At 33.8% G+C, this 22496-nt stretch overlaps 1 protein-coding gene across 1 annotated transcript in view; it reads right to left on the minus strand.

Moving 5' to 3' along the window:
* The window catches only part of LOC135849793 (X-linked interleukin-1 receptor accessory protein-like 2), a 35479-nt gene extending 21512 nt beyond the window's left edge, over nucleotides 1-13967 (minus strand). Inside the window, exon 1 of the mRNA XM_065370381.1 lies at nucleotides 13235-13967. Within this exon, the coding sequence (XP_065226453.1) occupies nucleotides 13235-13458 (224 nt within the window). The 5' untranslated portion in view covers nucleotides 13459-13967. The remainder of the gene's footprint in view (nucleotides 1-13234) is intronic.
* Nucleotides 13968-22496: the final 8529 nt, after the last annotated feature.

Below are 22496 nucleotides of genomic sequence, written 5' to 3' on the forward strand. Positions count from 1 at the left end.
TTATTGTCTCCCTGAAGTTAATGCCATACAAAATACCTTCAATTGTCCTACATATATCTGCGATTTCCACCGTGAACAAGCATGGAAAAGATGGTTAAAAAAGACAATGTTCCAGTAAAAGAAGATGGCGATCGTTTCTTTTTTCCCTCAATCCAGCGATTTTCAAGTGATCATCTTTGAGTACCTATATACGAGTAATACTCAAAGGTAATCAAACAGAGGTCATTACAACAAAAGCAGAACGCAAATCTACTCTCAATATTCTTCTTTACGTCTTCCATTTCGTACGTAGGATAATCATGAAGTTTTTTTGTAAGTATTTTATAATCGCGGTTTTTTCAATTAAAAATCGTTTAAATGAACTTTTTATTTTATTTTATTTACTGAAATAACACTATATATGTACTAATCTAATTCATCGTAGCTTAGTCGAAAAGAGAATACTAGACAATATGGCACAGGCACGCGATGGGAGCAGACGCGAGGTGCAAAAAATAGATAAAACAGGTAGGTACATAGACATACATATATGGACCTACGATACATGTAATAATTGTACCATTGTACATGGCAAATAAGTACAAAAATGCGATCAAAATGAGTGACGTAGAAATAAAAAACACAGATATTCGTTTTCTCGGAAAAGGAAAGCGATAATTTTCGCGTAAACTGTAAACCGTGAATCGAGCGTAATTGGCGAATTCTCAGAACAGATACATACCTACCTACGTATAAGGCCAAATACCCAGCACCTAATCACCTATTAATGCAGTCGTGAACAACACAGCGGGCAGAGGGGGTGCTCCGATAGGATGATACTGCGTGGGATAATACCAAATACAACGTTCGTTTAAAAATAATGTTACCCCGCACTTCGTACTTCATGTTAGGAACTTCGGAACTTCACTTCCCGTCCTGTCAAGTTCATGAATGGAATGAAGACCATCAGATGAAGGAGTAATACCTTGTACGTTGATGCTAAAACTGATCTGATCTGTTCTCGAGCGAATAAAAGTTTAAAGTTTCATTTGAAATTGAATTTTGAAGCGATATGATAGGTACATACTACCTACGAGTAATTCAGAAATATGTTAGCACGAATTTCTAGAGAGTTGCAAGAGAGCAATACCTTATAGACTGTTACGTATGCAAACGAAACACGAGTTTATAGGTAATCTAAATATCTACAATGTACATACTAACATAGTGAATACAGATACGAGTAAGATAAACTATCGCTCATCAATCTTGAATCTATAAAATACGAGTAAGTACAGCGTGGAGTGGCCAGGAGCAGTGTGAGACGAAGACGATTCTGCGAATAATGGAAGGATAAATAGCCAGTTGGCGAATTCGCGGAAAATCTACGAATAGTGAATTACTCCGAAAAATACCTAAACGAATGCGAAATAAAGCGAACAAGAGGCGTTCGCGTAAGGCGTACCTAACTAACGTGCCAGCGATGACACACGACGTGATGGTTACCTGGAATTATGTACGATGTACTAGACGACTACATGCCCGATAACATAATTATAGTGCTCTACAGTCTATTTTACCTACTGTTAGGGATACTTACATTTATTTGTGCGAAACTGGGTGCTTGCATCACACACATACTCACCGATCTAGATGAAAAATTGGGCCGGACACAAAAAAGTTTTCTATGGGTATTTTCTATGGGTATAGGTATGTCTCGGTGGAAAAAGGGTATTGGGTATTTCCAGGTAACATAGACGAAATGGCCCTGTTCCAGATTCGGAAAATTATGATGGATTATTGTTGGGTATCTCCAAAAAAAATTTTCGAGCGGAATTTCCGCCCCCCACCCGCGTGTAGTGAACAAGGGCGTATTCAGGGGGGCTGGTGATTTGGGGTATAATCACCCCCCCCCCAGGAGCAAAAAAAATGAAAAGAAAACCATGAATAAAGTACCCACGCAACGAGCTCCCTCCGAGTCAGTGTCATAAAGGGCATACGTCATTTCCAAATGTTCGTTATCTTTTCAAGAATTTAGCCAATTTACCTGTTTCAAATGCCACCAATGAGAGATCATTCAGCACCCTAAAAAGATTGATAACGTATTTACGCAACACAATAGGAGAAAGCATGATTACAAAAACGGAGTAGCCTCCCTAAATAGATATTCGTCGCGAAATTGATGTAACCCCAGAAAATGTCATTCGTGAATTTTCAAAAAAAAACCAAGGCGTTTGGTTTTCGATGACGAATAATTATTCTGACTTGTTTTATAAAAAATTATGTTATACTTCTGAAGTTAAGATTAATAAATGTGTGATAAGGAAATTTGCCTACCTCTTTTCAGTAGCCCTAAAATGTAGGTAGAATACATATAGGTACTTACTAGGGCACTACATACTTACATATGTGTAACAGGGGATGTGCTGGCCGCAATTTTCTTCCTTCAAAACGCCCGAGCATTGAAACTCGTTCCACAACTCTATGTGGGAAGGGAACTCAAACATGAAATGTTGGACTTTCCGCGTATCTTCGCGAAATGAATTTCAACGTAAAGTCATTTTAAAGAGAAAAAATGGTGGCCCGGCATAACCCCCCTCCCCCTACAGATATAGTCGACACATTCATCACTCCCCCCCCCAAGGAGAAAATCTTGGATACGGGCTTGGTAGTGAAAGGCTGGGCCGTTCTATACAATCCATAAAAATTAAATTTTGTCTGCAAAAGGCTCATATCTGCAAAAAACCCTAAAAAAATACGTTTTTCGCATTTTTTTTTTGCAAAATTGAGCGAAATATGCGAAAAATGTCTGCAACTAAAAATATTGAACGTCAAAAGTGTTCAAAAGGTTGTCAAGTACTTTCTTCCAACCAATCCATAAAATTACAATTTTGTCCGCAAAAAGTCATATTTGCAAAAAATTAGGCAAAATATGGAAAAAATTGTAGAGAACAAGAAATGTTGAGCGTCAAATTTTACCCTTGAAAACGTGTTCAAAAAGGTTGTCAAAACACTCGTCCCACCAAAAATTACTGCTTTTGCCAAAAGTATCAAAAAAGTCTCATTTTTTTCAAAATTATAAAAAAATCTTAACTCTTGTCTAAATTGTCAAAAAAGCGATATTGTTGATCGAAATTTCAAAAATTCCTATTTTTGTCAAAATTATCAAAAATCTTAACTTTTTGCAAAAATTGCCTAAAAAAGATCTTTTTTTTTCTTGCCAAAATGTTCAAAAAATCTCATCGTCAGAATAATTGTCAAAAAAGTCATGTTTTTTACCAAAATTGTCAAAAAGTACCTTTTTCTTCGGTATCTTTAAAATGACCAAAAAACTTTGTTACTTGTAGTTGCCACAATTTTAGTAATTCCTGATTTTGCCAAAATTATCCTTAGAAGTCCTTGTTATGTTTTTTGCCTGAATTGGAAAAGAAAAAAAAAAAAAAAAAAAAAAAGTCTGCAAAGTGCAAAGTTTGGTTTTTGCCTAAATTATCAAAAAAACTAGTTTTTGTCAAAATTGTAAAGAAGTTCCTTTTTTGTAAAAATTATAAAAAATTCCCAACTTTTAATTGCCAAAAAAACCCCTGCTTTTTGCCAAAATGTTCAAAAAATAAATTGGCAAAAATTCTTGTTTCTGCCAAAATTATCGTAAAAAGTCCTGTTTTTTGCCAAATCATTGTCAAAATTAATTTTTTTCGTACTTAAAAAATTGTTTTCGTCAAAATAAATAATTATTCTAAAAATAAGACTTCTGCTTTTATAGCCAAACTTTTCAAAACTCCTGCTTTTTGTGAAAATTGTCAGCAATTAGTTCTACTTTTTAGACGAAATATTGTAGGCAAAGACGTTTTTTTGACAAGTTATCCAAAAAATTATATTTTTATGTCGAAAAGGTCAATAAAATATTGTTGTTAGCCGAAATAGTCTGAAAGTACAGCTTTTGCAAAAATAGTCAAAAAGACCTAACGATTGTCAGAATTTGTCTAAAAAGTGCTACCTTTTTCATTTTTAAAACCAACGAATTTTTTTCAGGCTATTTATTATGGGAAAAGGACCTTCAAAAATTCTAAAAAATTGATTTTTCAAATGATTTGTCCCTCTTGATGGGTCCATTTTGGTCGAAAATTTTTTACAATTTTGTGATTTTTTCAACGTTTTAGAATTTCGGTAACTCAAGATTTGTTGAACACGTGTGTATGGTACCTTTTGGATTTGAAAAAGATTTTGTTGAAATTTTCAAAAATTGAAATCGTAATCGAAATTTGTACCTTCTGCAATTAGGTACTGATTTTGAGTTGGACTTCTGCACAATTTTTGGGTAATTTGCCCATTCTTGGTAACTTTCTGTAAGTTTGACTTGCGATATTTTCATTTTGAAGGATTTTCTTTCACAACGCATTGTGGAAACGTGTTTAAATTGAAAAGAATGTGCAAATTGTAACTGAATTGCTCTGACCTCATTTTGAATTTTTTTGGTACCAATTTTTTTATATTAACAGAGCTCATGATTACAATCCTTGTTAACTTCAGTAGATGAGCGTTTTAACAACTTTTTAAACACGTTTCCTAGAGTGAAATTTGACGCTCAACTAATTTTATCCGTCCAAAATTGTTTACCATAAAAAATCAAAATTTTTCAAAAATTTTTAGTGTAATTTTTGTTTCAACAAAAAACATTAAGTTTTTGGTAAATAGCCAGTAACTTTTGATAATTTTTTTTTGGCGAATAATAGTAATTTTTAGTAAATAAAATGATCAGTTATTTTTGGTGAATTACTCGTAATTAAAGTTGGTCGAAAATTTTGGTAAATTGCTTGGGTAATTTTTGTTTTGGTAAATAAATTGCGTAATTTTTGGTAAATTGGTATTCCAATTGGTAAATTTTCATAAATTGCTGGGGTAATTTTCAGTTTTTCAATAAAGTTGGTCGAAAATGTTGGTAAATTACTGGGGTAATTTTTGGTAAATTGGTAAATTGGTAAATTTTAGTAAATTACTGTGGTAATTTTTGGTATTGTTAAATTAGTGGGGTAATTTATTTTGTTGAATTGGTGTCAACCTTTGGAAGTAACTTACTGGGGTAATAAAAAATTGGTAAATTAGTGGGGTAATGTCTGGTAAATTACTGCGGTAAATGTTGGTAAATTGTTGGGGTTATTTTTGGTAAATTGGTGAAAAAACCTTTGGCAGTAAATTACTGGGGTAATTAAAAAAAAGTAGGTAAAAAATTGGTAAATTAGTGAGAAAATGTCTGGTAAATTATTGAAGTAAATGTTGGTAAATTGGTAAATTTTGGTGTATTGGTAAATTTTGGAAAATTGGTAAATTGGTGAATTTTAGTATATTGGTAAATTTTGGTAAATTGGTAAATTATGGCAAATTGGTAAATTTTGGTAAATTGGTAAATTTTGGTGTATTGGTAAATTTTGAAAAATTGGTAAATTGGTGAATTTTAGTAAATTGGTAAATTTTGGTAAATTGGTAAATTATGGTGTATTGGTAAATTTTGGTAAATAGGTAAATTTTGGTAAATTTGTAAATTTTGGTCAATTGGTCAATTTTGAGGTAATGTCTGGTAAATTACTGAGGTAAATGTTATAAATTGCTGGGGTTATTTTTGGTAAATTGGTGAAAAAACCTTTGGCAGTAAATTACTGGGGTAATTTAAAAAAAGTCGGTAAAAAATTGGTAAATTAGTGAGAAAATGTCTGGTAAATTATTGAAGTAAATGCTGGTAAATTGCTGGGGTAATTTTTGGTAAATTGGTGGGTAATGTCTGGTAAATTACTGAGGTAAATGTTGGTAAATTGCTGGAGTTTTTTGGTAAATTTGTAAATTTTTGTAAATTGGTAAATGTTGGTAAATTGGTAAATTTTGGTGTATTGGTAAATTTTGGCAAATTTTGGAAAATTGGTAAATTTTAGTAAATTGGTGAATTTTAGTAAATTGGTAAATTTTGGTAAATTGGTAAATTTTGGTAAATTGGTAAATTTTGGTGTATTGGTAAATTTTGGAAAATTGGTAAATTGGTGAATTTTAGTAGATTGGTAAATTTTGGTAAATTGGTAAATTTTGGTGTATTGGTAAATTTTGGAAAATTGGTAAATTGGTGAATTTTAGTAAATTGGTAAATTTTGGTAAATTGGTAAATTATGGCAAATTGGTAAATTTTGGTAAATTGGTAAATTTTGGTAAATTGATAAATTTTGGTATATTGGTAAATTTGTAAATTTTGGTCAATTGGTCAATTTTGAGGTAATGTCTGGTAAATTACTGAGGTAAATGTTATAAATTGCTGGGGTTATTTTTGGTAAATTGGTAAATTTTTGTAGCAAAATCGGTTAATCTTGCGAACTGCGCAAGATGTTTTTTGTTTTACACATTTTTTGCATACACACAAAAAACGCGTATTTTTCAGTTTTTTAAAGCAAATATGAGCCTTTTGCAAACAAAATTTCAATTTTATGGATTGATAGGAAGAAAGTACTTGTAAAAAGACACATTTTGGCAAAAACTGTTTTTGGATTCAATCCTTCAATCTGGATTTATGGCTATTCGAAGTTTTCTTTTGTCAATTTTACCCCCACCACTGTGATGAAAAATTTTGAAAAAAATCGTGTTGAAAGGACCACGTTTCCCCTAACCATTCCGCGTGGCACCAGAATTTTCTCCCCACCACTCATAGATGCCGAATTTTTTTTTCAAAAACGCGTTTTTTGGCTATACTGACATTACTGACCCAGGGTGATGTGTTGGTGAGGGGGGGGGGGGGGAATTCCGCTCGACATTTTTTTTGTAGGCACCCAACATTAATCCATCCTAATTTTCGTAATTTGGGAACAGGGCCATATTTTCGTCTATCTTACCTGAGAATGCCCTTTATTGGACACTCAAGCTTCCTGTGATAGCTGTATGATTATACCCATATAAAGTAGGTGATGGCTCCTAGTAGATCTAGCATAGTGTTGAGGTAAGTAAGTATGTGCTGTTGTTTGTAATTCTTAGAAAAAACGTCCCCGTCATTAAGACGTTGAAGCACACTGATAGCAACGATGTTATAAATGAATTTATAAACGGAAAAAAGCACACAATGCGTTCCTCTAACGTAAGCGTAAGACAAACAATGCGAAAGAAAACAAAAGGTGGGAAAGAGAATAGAAAACAACGAAGACTATTCGACAGGGCAGACTTACTCATTTCCTTTATTGATGGACAAGGGACACCTTCAAAAAGAATGTACGACTACGCGAGTACGAGCATGTAAGTAAATGTATATTGTATAGACAAAGGTACAAGTATATACTCGTATCAACATACCTGACCGCGTATTCATTCTTTTTTGTACCAATCAGCGTATTATTATCTATTCCTGGAAAATTGGAAGGCAAGAGAAAGAAAAATGATGGGTTATAGGCTGCAATGCAGGTCCAGGTATGTCGTTCGTGTTCGTGAGCAAATGGTGTATTGTGCAACGAATGCATAAAGGTAATATTATGGCCTCACATTCTACGTAGTTCGAATGGAGAAAATTTTCAGAAATTAAAATTGGAGGGTGAACTTCGCAGGATGATATTTTCGTCCATATTTAATAAACACGAATGCAGTACTAGAAGTATGTATATGTATAAGTACCAGATGCATTACACTTTACGCATCATGGCATGGCCAATTGCAATGTGGATGGCTGGATGCGCACCAATTTCAAGACACGTTCGCGCCACTGACCCATTGTTTAGAAGGTTGTCAGTTGTTACGCCGCACTATACCTCACCAACACCTACTTTAACTACATACAAATAAAAGGCACTTCACTGCCTAGCTGCCTGCCTACAGTACTTTGTGCAAATGTAAGCCACGGTCACGGTCCCGCAAAAAGAGAATTATCAACGCTAACGAGTAAGTATTTTATAAAGCCAGCATTAGTCACAGCAACTTTCAAGAATTTTCCCCAGAAATGGCAATTTTACTTGGTGACGCGACTGCGTCTATGGCTATAGGGTATTGGTAGGTGATCCGATAGTTGGCATTGCGTAAACGCGGAAAAAAAATGAACTAAAAAGTAGACGGATGCTCGTGCATTATGAAATTTATTCGAGCCTAGTGTGGTATCGTATAATAGTCACCTAAATTTCTCCAACCAATAATGATATAGGCAACTGCAACATTTTTTTTTGCCAACATTAGTGCATACCATATGTACACATGACGCATACAGTGCAGGCGGGTTTTCTTGAAATGAGTCAAACACTATAATTAATTACGTAGGTAGGTGCACAGTACACAGGAGAGCGGAGGATACCGGTTCCGGGAATCGCTACGTACCATAGTTAGGTAGCACCAATATACTTATACTTCGCATGCCAGATTCCGTATTACGACTTACGAATGTACGTATTACGTACGAGTACAATCGTATAATATATTGTATGGAGGAGAAGACGTACCTATATAATCTACATTTATATTGACACTTCCTTCGCGATCATCTGCAATCTACGAACACGAGCAAGTCAATGAACTCAAGCCCTCGTTCGAGTGTGAAAATAGGTAAGGATTGTGTAATGTGTAACTCACAATCAGTCGTGAATTTCTGCAACTGACGTCACCAGTCACCACATCAAATCTATACACAAATTTACATCACTGAAAACATGAAACATCGACCACATTTATGATGTGAGAATACACCAAGTGGTTCGATCTTTCATTAAACGAAATTGAAATGTACCTCTACCTAGACCTACATAATTCACGACGAAAGGTGTGATTCGATATTTGCTACGAATGCTATACCTTACCTACCCAGTGGGGGATTCAGGAAAAAGTTCTATACATATGTCTTAAGTACGAGTATGTACATGCCAAAAAATTTTTGCGAATTCTTCTGTTCCCAACCCTCAAAATGGTGACCCCTGGTGAGAAAATACTTGATTCCTTATTTTTCCAGGTTTTCCAGACCAATTTTCTATTTTCTATACTTATCCCATACTTTAATCAAGGAAGAAGCTTTTGGGGGGAGGGGGGATTTTTTTCATAAATTTCTCTTCAAACTGGATTCTTCTTCGGATTAAAAAAAAACGCTATAGGTACTACAATCAACTGTTTTCATAAAAAAAAAAAAAAAAAAAAAAAAAGGAAACGCTGAATGAAAAACTAAAAATGGAGAATAATTTTAACTGACAGAACTAAAAAAAATAGCAGAGCTGATGCGAACCAGGGACAGATATCATGTTGAGCCCATTTCTAAAATAGAAGCTATTTTTAGGTTTTTGAGAGGGGGTATGTTGAATGAAAATTTGTGGATTGATGTGGTAGAAAATCATCAATTTTGGCAAATTGATACAATATTCATATGACTTATGAATTTTTTTTTTTTTTGAATTTTTGGAGACCTCAAAGTGTGAAATTTGTTTATTTGAAAACGAGAAACAAATTGCCACGAGCGAAGCGAGGGCGACAGCTTTTGAAAATTTCAATTTCGAGATGCCCAAAAACAAGTTTTTTTTTAAATAAGAGGAGTTTATTTTTTGGTTTTTCAAATTTTAGAATTGGAATGATGTTTTTTTGAAGGAAAAGTTACTTTTGAAAAAAAAGAACAGGCTCGAGTGAAGCGAGGGCGAAAGTTTCTGAAAATTTGCATTTCGAGAGGTATAAAAACGAGGTGTTTTAATCCGAGGACTAGTAAGAAGTGTTATTTTTTGGCTTTTAAAATTTTAGAATTTGAATGATGTTCTTTTTTAAGGAAGCTGATTTTGAAAACAAAAACAGAACAGGCCCAAGGGAGGGGGGCGAAAGCTCTTGTAAACTTGTATTTCGAGATGCATAAAAACGATCGTATTTTTTGGCTTTAAAACTCGATTTTTATTATCTAGAAATTTTCATTTTGTCATCGTAAAAGAAAAGAAAACAAACCCGAGCGATGCGAGGGCAAAAGCTTTTGAAAATTTGTGTTTCGAGAAGTAAAAAATAATGTTTTCTTTCATCACAGGTGTTTATCCAAAATTTGCAATTGATCGTGTTTTCAAAATTCCGGAGATTTTCAGTGAAAATTGCGAAATTCCTTGACTTTTCCAGATTTTCCAGGCTTGTGGACATCCATTTTTTATTCTTTCCATTTTCGAAAAATGTGGGCTACAACGGGCCCCTCAATTTTCAATAATTTAAAAAAATATGAATTCACTGTAAAATTTCAAAATTTCAAGTATAGACATTGTCTATAATTTTAAGTTCCATTATCACTAAAAAGTCCCTATCGAGTAAAATAAACTCTCATGACAATTTTAAACCCCTCCCTAGTAAACTAAGCTGGCCCCCTAGAATAGCTGAAATATGTATTTCACAATAGGGTCATTCCATGTCAATTCGACCAAGAAGGGGTAAGGGGGGTTGGCGATTTTTTTGAAATTTTCTCTTTGTGGAAAGACCTTCCGAAGAGATGACCAATGGCGCAAATCGCATCCCTCTAGCCCTTTTTTAAAGGCGGCTAGGGGGTGTCAAAGTTTTCAGTGAACTTGAAATATCATCCATTTCAGCAGTGGATTACTCGATAACCATGATACCTACCAAAATGGAACTTTTTCCAATAGTTAGGGGTTGTGAAAGGCTTTTTGATATCATAAAAATCAGCGTAGCCACTTTTTTTCATACAAAAAATCAACTCGAAAAGTTTCAAAACGTAGTTTTCATATCGTTCCGACTCTCAAAAATTCTGAAAAAAATATATTATGGACAACTTCTTATGCTGAACAATCATATTAAAAAATTGAGATGGCATTATTTCGTAAAGTCGATTTTAAAAAATTAAAAAAATCAAAATTCGAAAAAATTCAATTTTCAATTCCAAGCATCAAAAAAAGTTTAAATTTATTCAGTTGCCTTATTTTTGCCATTTTCTGACGTATTCATGAAAATGTTGATAAAAAACACACTCATGGCAAAAAATTGAAATTCGTTTATTTTTTGAATTTTTATTTTTTTTTTGTGATGAGTTTATTTCATCGAGTGAAGAGGTTTTTTCCAACTTTTTCAACCGGTACGTAAAAATAGGGGTCAAATGGGTCAACTTCACCAGTCAAAACTTTTTTTCGTGTTTCAAATCAAAAAATCCCATTTTTTCGAAAACTTTTAATTTTTTTAAACCGACTTTACGACATAATGCCATCTCAATTTTTCAATATGTTGTTCAGCATGAAAAGTTGTCCTTAAGATATTTTTTTCAGAATTTTTGAGAGCTGGAACGATATAAAAACTACATTTTGAAACTTTTCGAGCTAATTTTTCGTACGAAAAAAAGTGGCAACGCTGATTTTTATGATATCATCAAAAAGCCTTTCAAAACCCCTAACTATTGGAAAAAGTTCCATTTTGGTAGGCATCGCGATTATCGAGTAATCCACTGTTGAAATTGATGATATTTCAAGTTCACTGAAAACTTTGAAACCCCCTAGCAGGCTAGAGGGATGCGATTTGCGCCATTGGTGATCTCTTCGGAAGGTCTTTCCACTAAAAAAATTTCAAAAAAATCGACGACCCCCCCCACACCACTTATTGGTTGAATTGACATGAAATGACCTTCATGTTGTGTATTTGGGTAGCTCAACTGCTTGAATTATAATGCACGAAAAATTGGGTGATTTTTCGATGAATTACAGAACTGGTTGGTGAACTATAAATTATGTTATGTCGTTGAAAAATTTCAATCTAAATTGGAAAATTTTTGCGTCGGACCAGTTAAAATTGCAAGATTTATACTCGACAAATTGGCAAACTGGCAAAGAGACCACGTTTCTTGGAACTTGAATTACGCATTTTTGAAAGCTGTTGCCCTCGCTTCGACCGTGTATAATTGTAAATGCAAGTACGCAGTTGTCTAATTCTCAATTTCTGCATAAAGAACATAGCCCTATCAGCTGTTTTAACTTTTGAATGTATCAAAAGCAGAAAAATTGACCTTGATTCCTGATAAATAAAACTTTTAAAAACTTCAGCCCTCGCTCGCTCTGTTCGGGCCTTTCTGTTTTTCTTTTTCAAAATTGAACTTTCAAAATATTCATAAAACATATGTACATTAAACCAATAATAAACTCATCTCATAAAAAAACATTTTTTTCCTCTAAACACAAATTTTTGAAAGCTTTTGCCTCAGAAATTTCTAGAAAAAAGTTATTAAAATTTTAAAATTTCAAATTGCCCTCCCAAAAAAGCTACTTGCTTTAAAAACATCGCTTTGAACATTGTTTTTTCCCGTCCTCAAAATACAAATTTTCGAAAGATTTAGCCCTCACATCAATCAAACCTGTTTATTCTGTCTTTTTGAAAATAAAAATTTATAAAAAAATCATTTTAAAGCTTCCGAAAATTCGAAAATTTGAAAAAAAAATTTTTGAAAGTGGGAAAAGTGTGAATTTTTAATCCTAAAAAATGACTTTATCGCTTATTTCGCTTTCAAAATTCGCCATATTATTTCACAAAGTCAGTACCCCCCTCTCCTCCTCCTCCTTCTACACCCCCAAAAAATCAACTTGAGATTTTTTCAGCTAAGCTCGTGATGCTTAGTTGGGATTGGGAATTTCTGGTCCTCTGCGCCCCTCCTCCTCCAATAAGGAAGCATTCTCTGCGACTCTGAGATATAAGTAAAATCTAAAATACGTCCCCATAAGCTACTGAATTTTAAATAAAAGCAGATTCAATCTGCTCATCATTTTTATATTTTTTAAAAATTCAACTTGCGCTGATAATCATTTAGAAAAAACGCTATTAAAATGACCATTAAATCATTAAGGGGGAGAGGGGGCTCGTGCGTTGTTATGATTCGTTGCAAGTGCGCGAGCGAGCAAATTTGCGTCAACATATCGCAGTAATGACTCATAAACAACTAATTTTAAGATTTCCCACATAAAATACAAATTTCAGCTATTCAAGACGGCCAGCTTAGTTTTCAAGGGAGGGGTCAAAAATCGTCATGAGAGTTTTTTTTTACTCAAAAGGTACTTTCTAGTGATAATAGAACTTGAAAGTTTAAAACTTTGAAATCTTACAAATCTTACAATGAATTTGTATTTTTTATTATTTTCAAAAATTGACGTAGAAGGTTTCTTAGAGAATTGTTAAACCAACAAAATTTCGATTTCTCAGACAATTCTGCCATAAAAATGGTAAAATGTGTCAAAAAAAGTAAAATAGTGATCCTCACATGAGTCACAACATCTATCTAAATATTATACGTAGATAGGTACATTACATAACTTGATCAACTTACCATAAAATGGATTGATAATTTTTGGCACAGCACTGCAATCTTTTCATATGACGACCGATACCAAATTCCTGTCTGCTGATCGGTTGATCAGTCTGCAAATGTGATTCGTAGTTCAACGTATTATCATCGGTGCAAAAATCCACTGCGCAAATTACTTGGGTAAATTTGCAGCTAAATAGCAGCGCCACGATGGGTACCAAAACGAGTACGCTGCCGTTGCACATTTTTAACAAAATAGTTTAGTCAGCAGAATTTCAAATTTGGTTTCGAAAAAGGCACAATGCACACACAAATCACTGCACTACACTTCACTACCTTACAATATGTACCGAAGTGCTAAAAGAGTACGATAAATTGTACTCGTTGACACCACGATCAACGACGAGCACAAAATAATTGAGAAAAAGAAATTCGAAAAGACGTACGAAGCATCGAAGAAGAAGAAGACGACGATCCGGCGACAAAAGCACAAGCGAGCTGATTCATCTCTGATCTCATCGAAACTGAACTGAACTGACGAGGAGTGACGATGAGAAGTAACCCAACACACCGTTCGTAAATACAGTACGTTTACTCTTTACTATATGGCACCATGAGCCGGTGAGATGGTGTGATTACACATACTTCGCTTTCGAGTTCGACAAGACGAAAACGACACAGACACAATTGTTGCACATTGTACGACCACGACCACTCAGCATGACTCAGACAGTCAGACTGACGGGTGACGGCGACGGCAGTCGGCAACTGGCAAGTCCAGTCGCAGACCTATGGCGGAATTCTTCAATTCCTTCGATTTTCGTTTTTTTTTTCGCGGTTCACGTTCGCATTAACTTCGGTCGCGTGTGCCCCTGAACGGCCTCCACCTACTTCCTTTTACTCTATCCATATTCAGGGTCGATCTCCCGCTTTGCTTCGCACTCTCAGCTGTTACTTTACACCTTACACCATTGACCATACCGTACACCTTAGTTAACATTTTACTCATTCACAATTCACTCGTAGAGATAGGTATAGGACTGCGACAGTAACAGGAAGTGCAAGCAACCACGTCTCTAGAGTTTTACCATACGAATTTACGTTTTGGTACAGCTTATTCCTCAAGTTTTCACTTTCCCATCCTTTACTTTTTCTCTTCATTTTGCGCACAGGCAACTCTCGAGCTCTAATCTACTCATCTTTATAACCTTATCAATCAAATTATATAATGATGAATTTGATAAACAAATCGTCTATACAGATTTGGCAATGATATTGACCAGTGATTCATAATTCAATTAGGAGTAAATTTATGCCCACATAATATTATGTACTTTACCTATCTATCCAAGTGATGATATTTTGTCTCATTTTGCAACAGCAGCAGTGACCTTATCTCGTACTTTTAATCCATATTTTACATTCCTATTAGACACCTTCTTGCATAAATATGGGATTTATATTGTGGGCAATGAGCATACTAGGTAGGTAGGTACGTACGTACAAAAATAAATTGAGATTTCTTCGAAATAATTGTCTGTACTACGTAATATGTTATAAGATTCTAATTCAAACTTTCGCGGAATCGATTAAACTCTATCAGCAGATAAACAGAAAATTATCGCGATAACATTCCTATACGCCGAATGGATTCCTCTTATTTGTATAGCAGATATTTTCTTTTTCTTCTTCTTCTTTCCGTCACTCCTCACTCCAAACGATACTCTCATTGTGAAAATTACTTAGTGCTTTATGAAAATAAATACGAGAAAATTTCTCATCTTGGCGAGTAAAAATTGTGAAAAAATTCTCACTTTCAGTCCTTTTTATGTAGAATAACATATCAAAAAATTGGACTGGCACTTATTGCAAAAATACCATCAGAAACCTAAAAAATGAAAATTTTGAACATGTGAAAAAATCCCCCTCCACCCAATTTGTCAACGAATTGACGAGAAATACCATTTTTCGTGGTATATATAATTTTAAGAGTGAAACATATTGAAAAAATTTCGCCACCCTTTTAAACAAAAGCAGGAAAAGACCATGTTTAAAAATCTCAATTATGACAAAAGATGCAAGAGGTAAATACAAAATACAATGAATAGTTGAATAAGCTTCCGAAGTTCTGAATAATGTTGTACATGCAAGCTTTTCTTGACCTACGTACGAGTAGATAATACTGCCAAACACATTTTTGATTTTGTCAAAATGGACTTTCTCGTCAATTCATTGCCACATTGGAGAGGGGGCCGGGCAGATTTTTTCACATGTCCGTTTGCATATTGGTGAAATATTTACAGAGTGCAAAAATAATTATTTTTTAGGTTCCTGCATTTGTTTAAAATGGTGGCGAAATTTTTTCAATATGTTTCACTCTTAAAATTATACCACGAAAAATGGTATTTCTCGTCAATTCGTTGACAAACGAGGGGGGGGGGGGGATTTTTTATCGTATGTTCGTCAACACATTGGTAAATAAATATCTCGAAAATGCAAAAATTTTCATTTTTTAGGTTTCTGATGATATTTTTGCAATAAGTGCCAAACTTGTATTTTTTTTTCTCAAAAATGAAAAAAAAATCCTAGTCCAATTTTTTGATATGTTATTTTAAGTACATTAAAAGGACTAAAACTGAAAAAAAATGTTTAGAATTTTACTCAGTTTTTAAATCGATTTTTTTTTAGGTTTTTGAAAATGGCAACACTGATTTTGACATCATTTGTCGATTACCCTCTCAAAGTAGATAGGTACTACAATTTGAAAAAAAAGTTCAAAATTCTATATCACGTACAACCGCAGCAATTCGTAACTGAAATTCTACCTCTCTCCTTGTAAATTCATATTGCTATACGGAAGTAAAAGAAAATGTTTTAAAAAGATCGAAGCTTGTTATGCAAGCAAGAACTGAAATCCGCTCTGGTAATGGACAAAAAAACCATTGACGATTTCAAAAAAAAATAAAAGAAACGGAGAAATCTTCATGTGAACACGTCAAAAAACCAATGAAAACTTCCAATTTAAAAGAAACTGAGGATCCTCCGTCTATTTTATTTCAAGAGCTGGTAGAACATATCAGAAATCTTGAAAAAGAAAATGAGAGATATCGCACCACTCTTTCAGTAAGTATGCTGAAGGTTTATGTAGCAACTAAGATTATGTTTAAAATTTTATACTCGCCATCTCTGGTACAAAGTGTCCGTCGGCCTAAGTGCAATTCCTCGTAAGTGTCATAGTAAACAAAAATTGAGTTATTTGTATTTTTAGAAAGGCAACACTGAACTACATCACCTGACATTTAAAAAAATAAGGAGTAAAAAATTGCCGCCAAAAAATCGTAAGTCTTGAAAATCACACAAGTCCAGAGTAGGTATCTAAAATGTTTACAGATTTTGGACTTAATCATGAAAATTTCCTGTCAGTTCTTCTGTTCATTTTTTAAAATTATTAGGCTTTTCGCCAGTTCTTGGAAAGAAAGATGATACTTTTTCGCAATTTTTATTGAAAAATAGGACATTATTTTGATTTGTGATAAGAGTGATTGAATTAAAATTTTTAGTTAAAATGAATATGTTGAATATAATACTAATTTTCATTTATTACATAGAATTAATATAATTAAATTATTAAATTTTATATTTATAAATTATAAAATTTTTTTAAATTGATTAGAAATTTATTTTTTTTAGATATTTTTTAAATTAACTTTTTTAATTAATTTATTAAAGTTTATTTATTATTTTTCATATTAATTTTAAAAACGGATAAATTCAATGAACTGATTACCTATTGAAGATTTCGACTTGGTAAGTTTACTTATACCTATATTATTTCAGTTTCAACATGATTTTGAAGTATAAAATGGTGGTAATAGAGTTTGGTCTTACAGGTGGAGACAGAGTAAGTGTTGAAACGACTGAAGGAGCTGTAGAAGATGTAAATATTATTGTTCAGATTCAGATAACCAATTTTCTCCAAAAAATACCAGTCTCAATGTCAGTGACCCTTGGAGCAGCAGTGCCACTGAGACTGCATCCGAAAATGAAGAAACCGGAATTGAAGTTGTGTTGTCAAAAAAAATAAGTATGTTAAAATTTTCAAACACCACATTGATAATTATTCTGTACCGATACTGTATCTATTTCTTCTGTTGTATTTTAATTTTTAAACGGAAACGAAGAAAAAATTATGCAAATAGCCAGTCTTGGAAAAGAACAGCTAATGCTATCAATAGGGAGCAGGGCAAGGACTACGTTGGGTTACGTAAAAGAATCGAAATGTCAAAGAAGAAAGTAATGAATATGAAGATGTCCTCCGTGGAGAAAAATTTCTGCAATCTCGTTGTGAATGCAAGTCCAAAAATGTGCAGAGTGAAAAATTGACGGAACAAATGACGAGGGAATCGATTTTTCAAAAATTTTGGAACCTATCATGGGAATGCAAGCGATTTTCCATCTGCCAAGGAATTGAAGCCAGTTTCATGGACTTGTGTAAAAACTGTACAAATAGTATTCGCTGCGCCGTACATCCCTGTCAAATAACGAAACACATTTCTTTTCGATTTTGGATTAAAATTTTAAACGAATGCCAGAAAAAGCCTCGAGATAATGTTAGAAAGATTGTTCGTTTGTTCCTCAGAAGTCAGAAACGACTCTATTCTACTTACTAGAAAGAAACAAACCAAAAAACCAAATATGGAAAGACTTAAACCTTGAGAAAAAGACGATGTTCAGTCAGATATGTTATGTACAGTATGAATATTATTGTTCAAGATGAGGAAGATTAATTGCTTGAATACATCCTTTAAAACATACCACTTGATATATCAATCACAACAAGTTTTGTAGGTATGTAGATAAAATTAGAACGGTCGTAAAGAAAATGAAAAACAAGAGTTTAATTGCTCAGTTCCAGTTAAAACCAATTTTGGATTGCCCTACTCGGTAAATAATGCAATTTATACTCCTTTACTTTTTTTAAAAATATCAAATGTTGGCTCTTGATGTCTCTGGTGTAAGTGATTTGGTCAATTTTTTTCAAAAAAGCAAGACAAATGATCCATTTTCAAAACAGAGGTTCATTTTAAAACTTTATACCAAAAAATGACAAATTTTAGCAATTTTTCTAAAAATTTTCGACAAGTTTTGTCTGAAGAAGCGCAAATTTTTGATGATTTTTAGTAAGAAGCAAAAAACATTGTAGAACTTGATTTGCAAAAAATGATCATTTTTCTCAATTTTTATCAAAGAAACGAAATTTTTTGCAACTTTTGTTTTATATTTTTAAAAACGAGATGTTAGGATTATTTGAGGGGGAAGGGGAAGAAATGAGCTTCATGAGCGATTTTTCAAAAAATCAAGTGATTCGTGTCAATTTTTCTCAAAAAACAGCAAGACTTATGGTCAATTTTAGAAAAAAAAATCAATAACAATAAGCCTTGTTGTTTTGAGAAAAATTGACACGAATCACTCGATTTTTCAAATAATTGCTGCTGAAGTCCCCCCCCCCTCAAAAAAATCATCCAACCATCTCGTTTTTATCTGAAACAAGAGTTGCGAAAAATTTCGTTTTTTTGGTAAAAATTGAAATCAATAAAGTTTTTTTACATTTTTTGCTTTTCATCAAAAATTATCAAAATTTGAAATTCTTGCTTCTTTAAAATAGAAATTGGCAAAAATTTTTGGTTTTTAGAAAAACAGATAAAATTTGTCATTTTTTGGTAGAAAATTTCAAAATGACGATTTCTCTTCCAAAATTTACCATAAGCCTTGGTTTTCTCATTAAGAAACTTTTTTCCCCCCAAAAAAAAACAAACATTTCGTTTTCTTTTCTTAAACAAAAATTGCAAAAAGTTTCTTTACATTGATTTTTTGACAAAATTTCATCCTCCTCATTCTCTCTCCATAGCCGCTCCTTTCCCATCAATTTTTTTTACTATCATTATTTCTAATCATTTTTTTATATTATAATTTTGTGTCTCATATTATATTATATTAAATATTTTTTTTTTGCTGTTAAACTTACTTAATTTGAATGGATTTTTTCAATACTTATTTCTTATACTTATTTTAAATCGCATTTTTTAAAAGATCTCATCATAATTGTACTGGAGAAACTGAATCTTCAGATCTGGCGGTCGAATCTACAGTTATAAATGCAACTGCCAAATCTACAAATCCGGCGGCCAAATTCGCCAGTCAAGCAGCCAAATCTACGCCTCCAACTGAAAGTATTACTCTAGACTTTACTCTGCATAACTATTCGGCATCTGTGCTTAGTTACCAGCAGGGCTCGGATATTCTTTCTCTAAAAAACCCAAAATATGCGCTTAAATATTCCCTAAAAAATGCCAAAATATGCTCTAAAAAGTAAAAATATTCCCTAACGATATGGGTATTGTTTTACAGAAAAAATCAATTCCTATACGATTTTAGTAATATTGTTGTGTAATACCAAGAATTCACAAACAAAAATGCAAAACAGAGCATTTTAAAATCACGAAAAGGTAATTCTGGTTCCACTATTAAAGGAATAAAAAACAAATAAAATGAATTAAAAAATAAGTAGGTACGAGTGAGCTATTGCCAGTTTCACAAAAATATAGTAATTTGATGCAAAAATTTGAAATTGGGCAAAATATTCCCTAAAAACCGCTAAAAAACGTACAATATGCTCTAAAAACGCAAAATATTCCCTAAAAAAAGCCAAAATATGCTTTTATATGCTTTTATGGTGAAATATGCCAAAATATGCTCTAACAAATTAGGCTCATTTGACTTGAAATTTCATGAATCGTGGAGATAATTGAAAAATTCCCTATCCCCTATGCATACAAAAAATATGCTCCAGCATAAAAATCCGAGCCCTGGTTACCAGTCTTGCAATCATGTGCTGGAAAATGAACAGGTCAATCCAGATGTTACTGATGAAAGGGCCTGAAAAACCTGCAACAACTTCAAGAAATACTGATTTAATTTCAGAACAAGAAAATCCCGTTGTGAGAGAATTATCCTCAAAATTAAGGACACATTCGATATCTCTAATTGACCTCATAGCAACTGAGAAATCGCTCAATTCATGCACAGGAATTTCAACCTTTGAGAAAATTCGAGTCTCTGTGTGAAGCAGTAAAGAAATTATTGATGATTTGCTTAAATATTGTCAACAAAATATGAAATGGACGTTGCCAGTATGGTGTTCCTTACTCTGTTCAAACTCAAATTGAACCCTCCTTTTCAGTTTCATTGCCGGAGCATTCAATATTGCGAATTCCACAGCAAAGAAATATTTTGTTGTAATGATAGCTTAAGCTACATTGAAAAACAGTCATCAGGTCGCTTAGTACATTCAGTGCGACAGGCAGCCTACAACTCATAACCAGGACAGTGTGAATTTACGGCGAACCAGTTAGGCAATTTCATTTACATGTACGCAGACAAGCAGCCTACAACGCTTACGCAGGCAGTGTGTAATTCACATAGCTACCAAAATATATACATGCTTTTTGAAAATCTATGCCACTAACTATAAGAGAGGATTTTACATCAAGTCATAAAAGTCCTGTCTACGTAAAATCGGACCGAAATAATTTATGCTTTGTTATACTTACTTATATTTTTTTTACAGATTAAACACCACGAAATACGAATGATTCAGGCTACGATTCCGGAATAGAAGTGATCTCAATTTCGTCAGATTCCATAATTACCATATCAGACTCAGAAAACGACATCAAAATCGAGCAGCAGCCAGTGATGCAAGTTCAATTTTTTTTACATTTTTTTCATTTTTTCATTCATTTCATTTAATTCAATTTATTTTTTTTTTCAGGAACGAGCCTGAGCCTTTCCAAGTATATGAGGATGAAGAGGATGAACCGGTGGCAGCAGCGGCGGCGGCGGAGGAGCAACCAGCAGTGATTGCTGGACCGTCCGGGATTGGTGGCCTCAATTATTCACCAGATTTTGACCAGGAAAATTTATACCGAGTGCCATACAATCCCGGTATGGTATCAACGCCGCTGGTGAATGCGTAAGTGTACTTTAATTGTTCTTTTTTTCTTTTTTTTTAAAATGACTTTTCAATTTTGTTTCTTTTTGTTTCTTTTGTTACAGGACAGATTCGGTGAACGTAGCTCGTCGTCGGAGGCGACTCCCTCTCCGTCCTATCGATATTGACGCAGATGATGAGGGAGAGTCGGATGACTCGCCTCCCCGTTCTCGCCGTCGTCGTCGTGAGCAGGACTAAGCAGGTTTTGATTTTTTGATGTGTTTTTCGTTTTTTTCATTTTTTAATGATTTTTTAACTCGTTTTTTGATGTGCATTTATAGATTTTATAGCACGTTTTTTAATGTGTATTTATCGATTTTTTAAGTCGTTGTTTTAATGTGCATTTATCGATTTTTTTTAAATTCGTTGTTTTAATGTGCATTTGTTTTTAAAAGTTTTATCGATTTTTTTAATTCGTTGTTTTTTCTGTTTATTTTGGGACTGGCAGGGTGCAGGGTGCGGGGTGTCAGGTCTGTGTAAAAATTCTCGAATTCGCGGGTCACTTTGGTCCAGGTCGTTAGGTTGAAACAGGGTCGCCGAATTCGAGATCGTTAGGTTAGGTTACCCTAGAGAATTTTTCCAACGTTAGGTTAAAAACACCGCCTTGAATTCGCCTCCGTTAAGTTAGGGAAACGTCTACAGTGGGTGCTTTGGTCCGAGGCCCGAGCCACCGGCATTTCCCACGGTCCCAGCGTGGGAAATCCGGACTCGACCCACAAGTGGACCAAAGTGACCCATATCTACAAATAAGATCTTATCACAACTGATTGAATAATGCTTTCAGAGTGATCCTATAGATGACAGTCTCGTGCTTTAAAAAAGTCTTGGGATGTTTGAAGACATTGGAAAAGTAAAAAAGTTTAATTTGACATTTTCATGCACCTCCTCCTGAAGAACCACTTCGGTACAGCCTTGAATAAGGTGCACGGGGGAAGTCAGAACGTTTTTTCACAATTTCAACTTTGATCAGCTGTTACTCTCGTACTAATGAACCAATATGCCTGAAATTTGGTATGTAGGTTCCCATAAGGGTTCTTAACCTATGGTAAAAATTTCAGCGCGATTGTCGCAGTAGCTTTCGCACAATCGAATAAAATGTAACTTGTTCTGACTTACCCCACTTTGGGGTAAGTCAGAAAATCTACAAAATGAATTGGTATTATTAGGATTCGACCCTGATCGCTGCGCAATATGTCGAATAACATGTTTTCGAGGTCGTAGAATCCAAATCTG

The sequence above is a fragment of the Planococcus citri genome, chromosome 1 (genome assembly GCF_950023065.1).
Source record: "Planococcus citri chromosome 1, ihPlaCitr1.1, whole genome shotgun sequence".
In the NCBI taxonomy this organism is placed as follows: Eukaryota; Metazoa; Arthropoda; class Insecta; order Hemiptera; family Pseudococcidae; genus Planococcus; species Planococcus citri.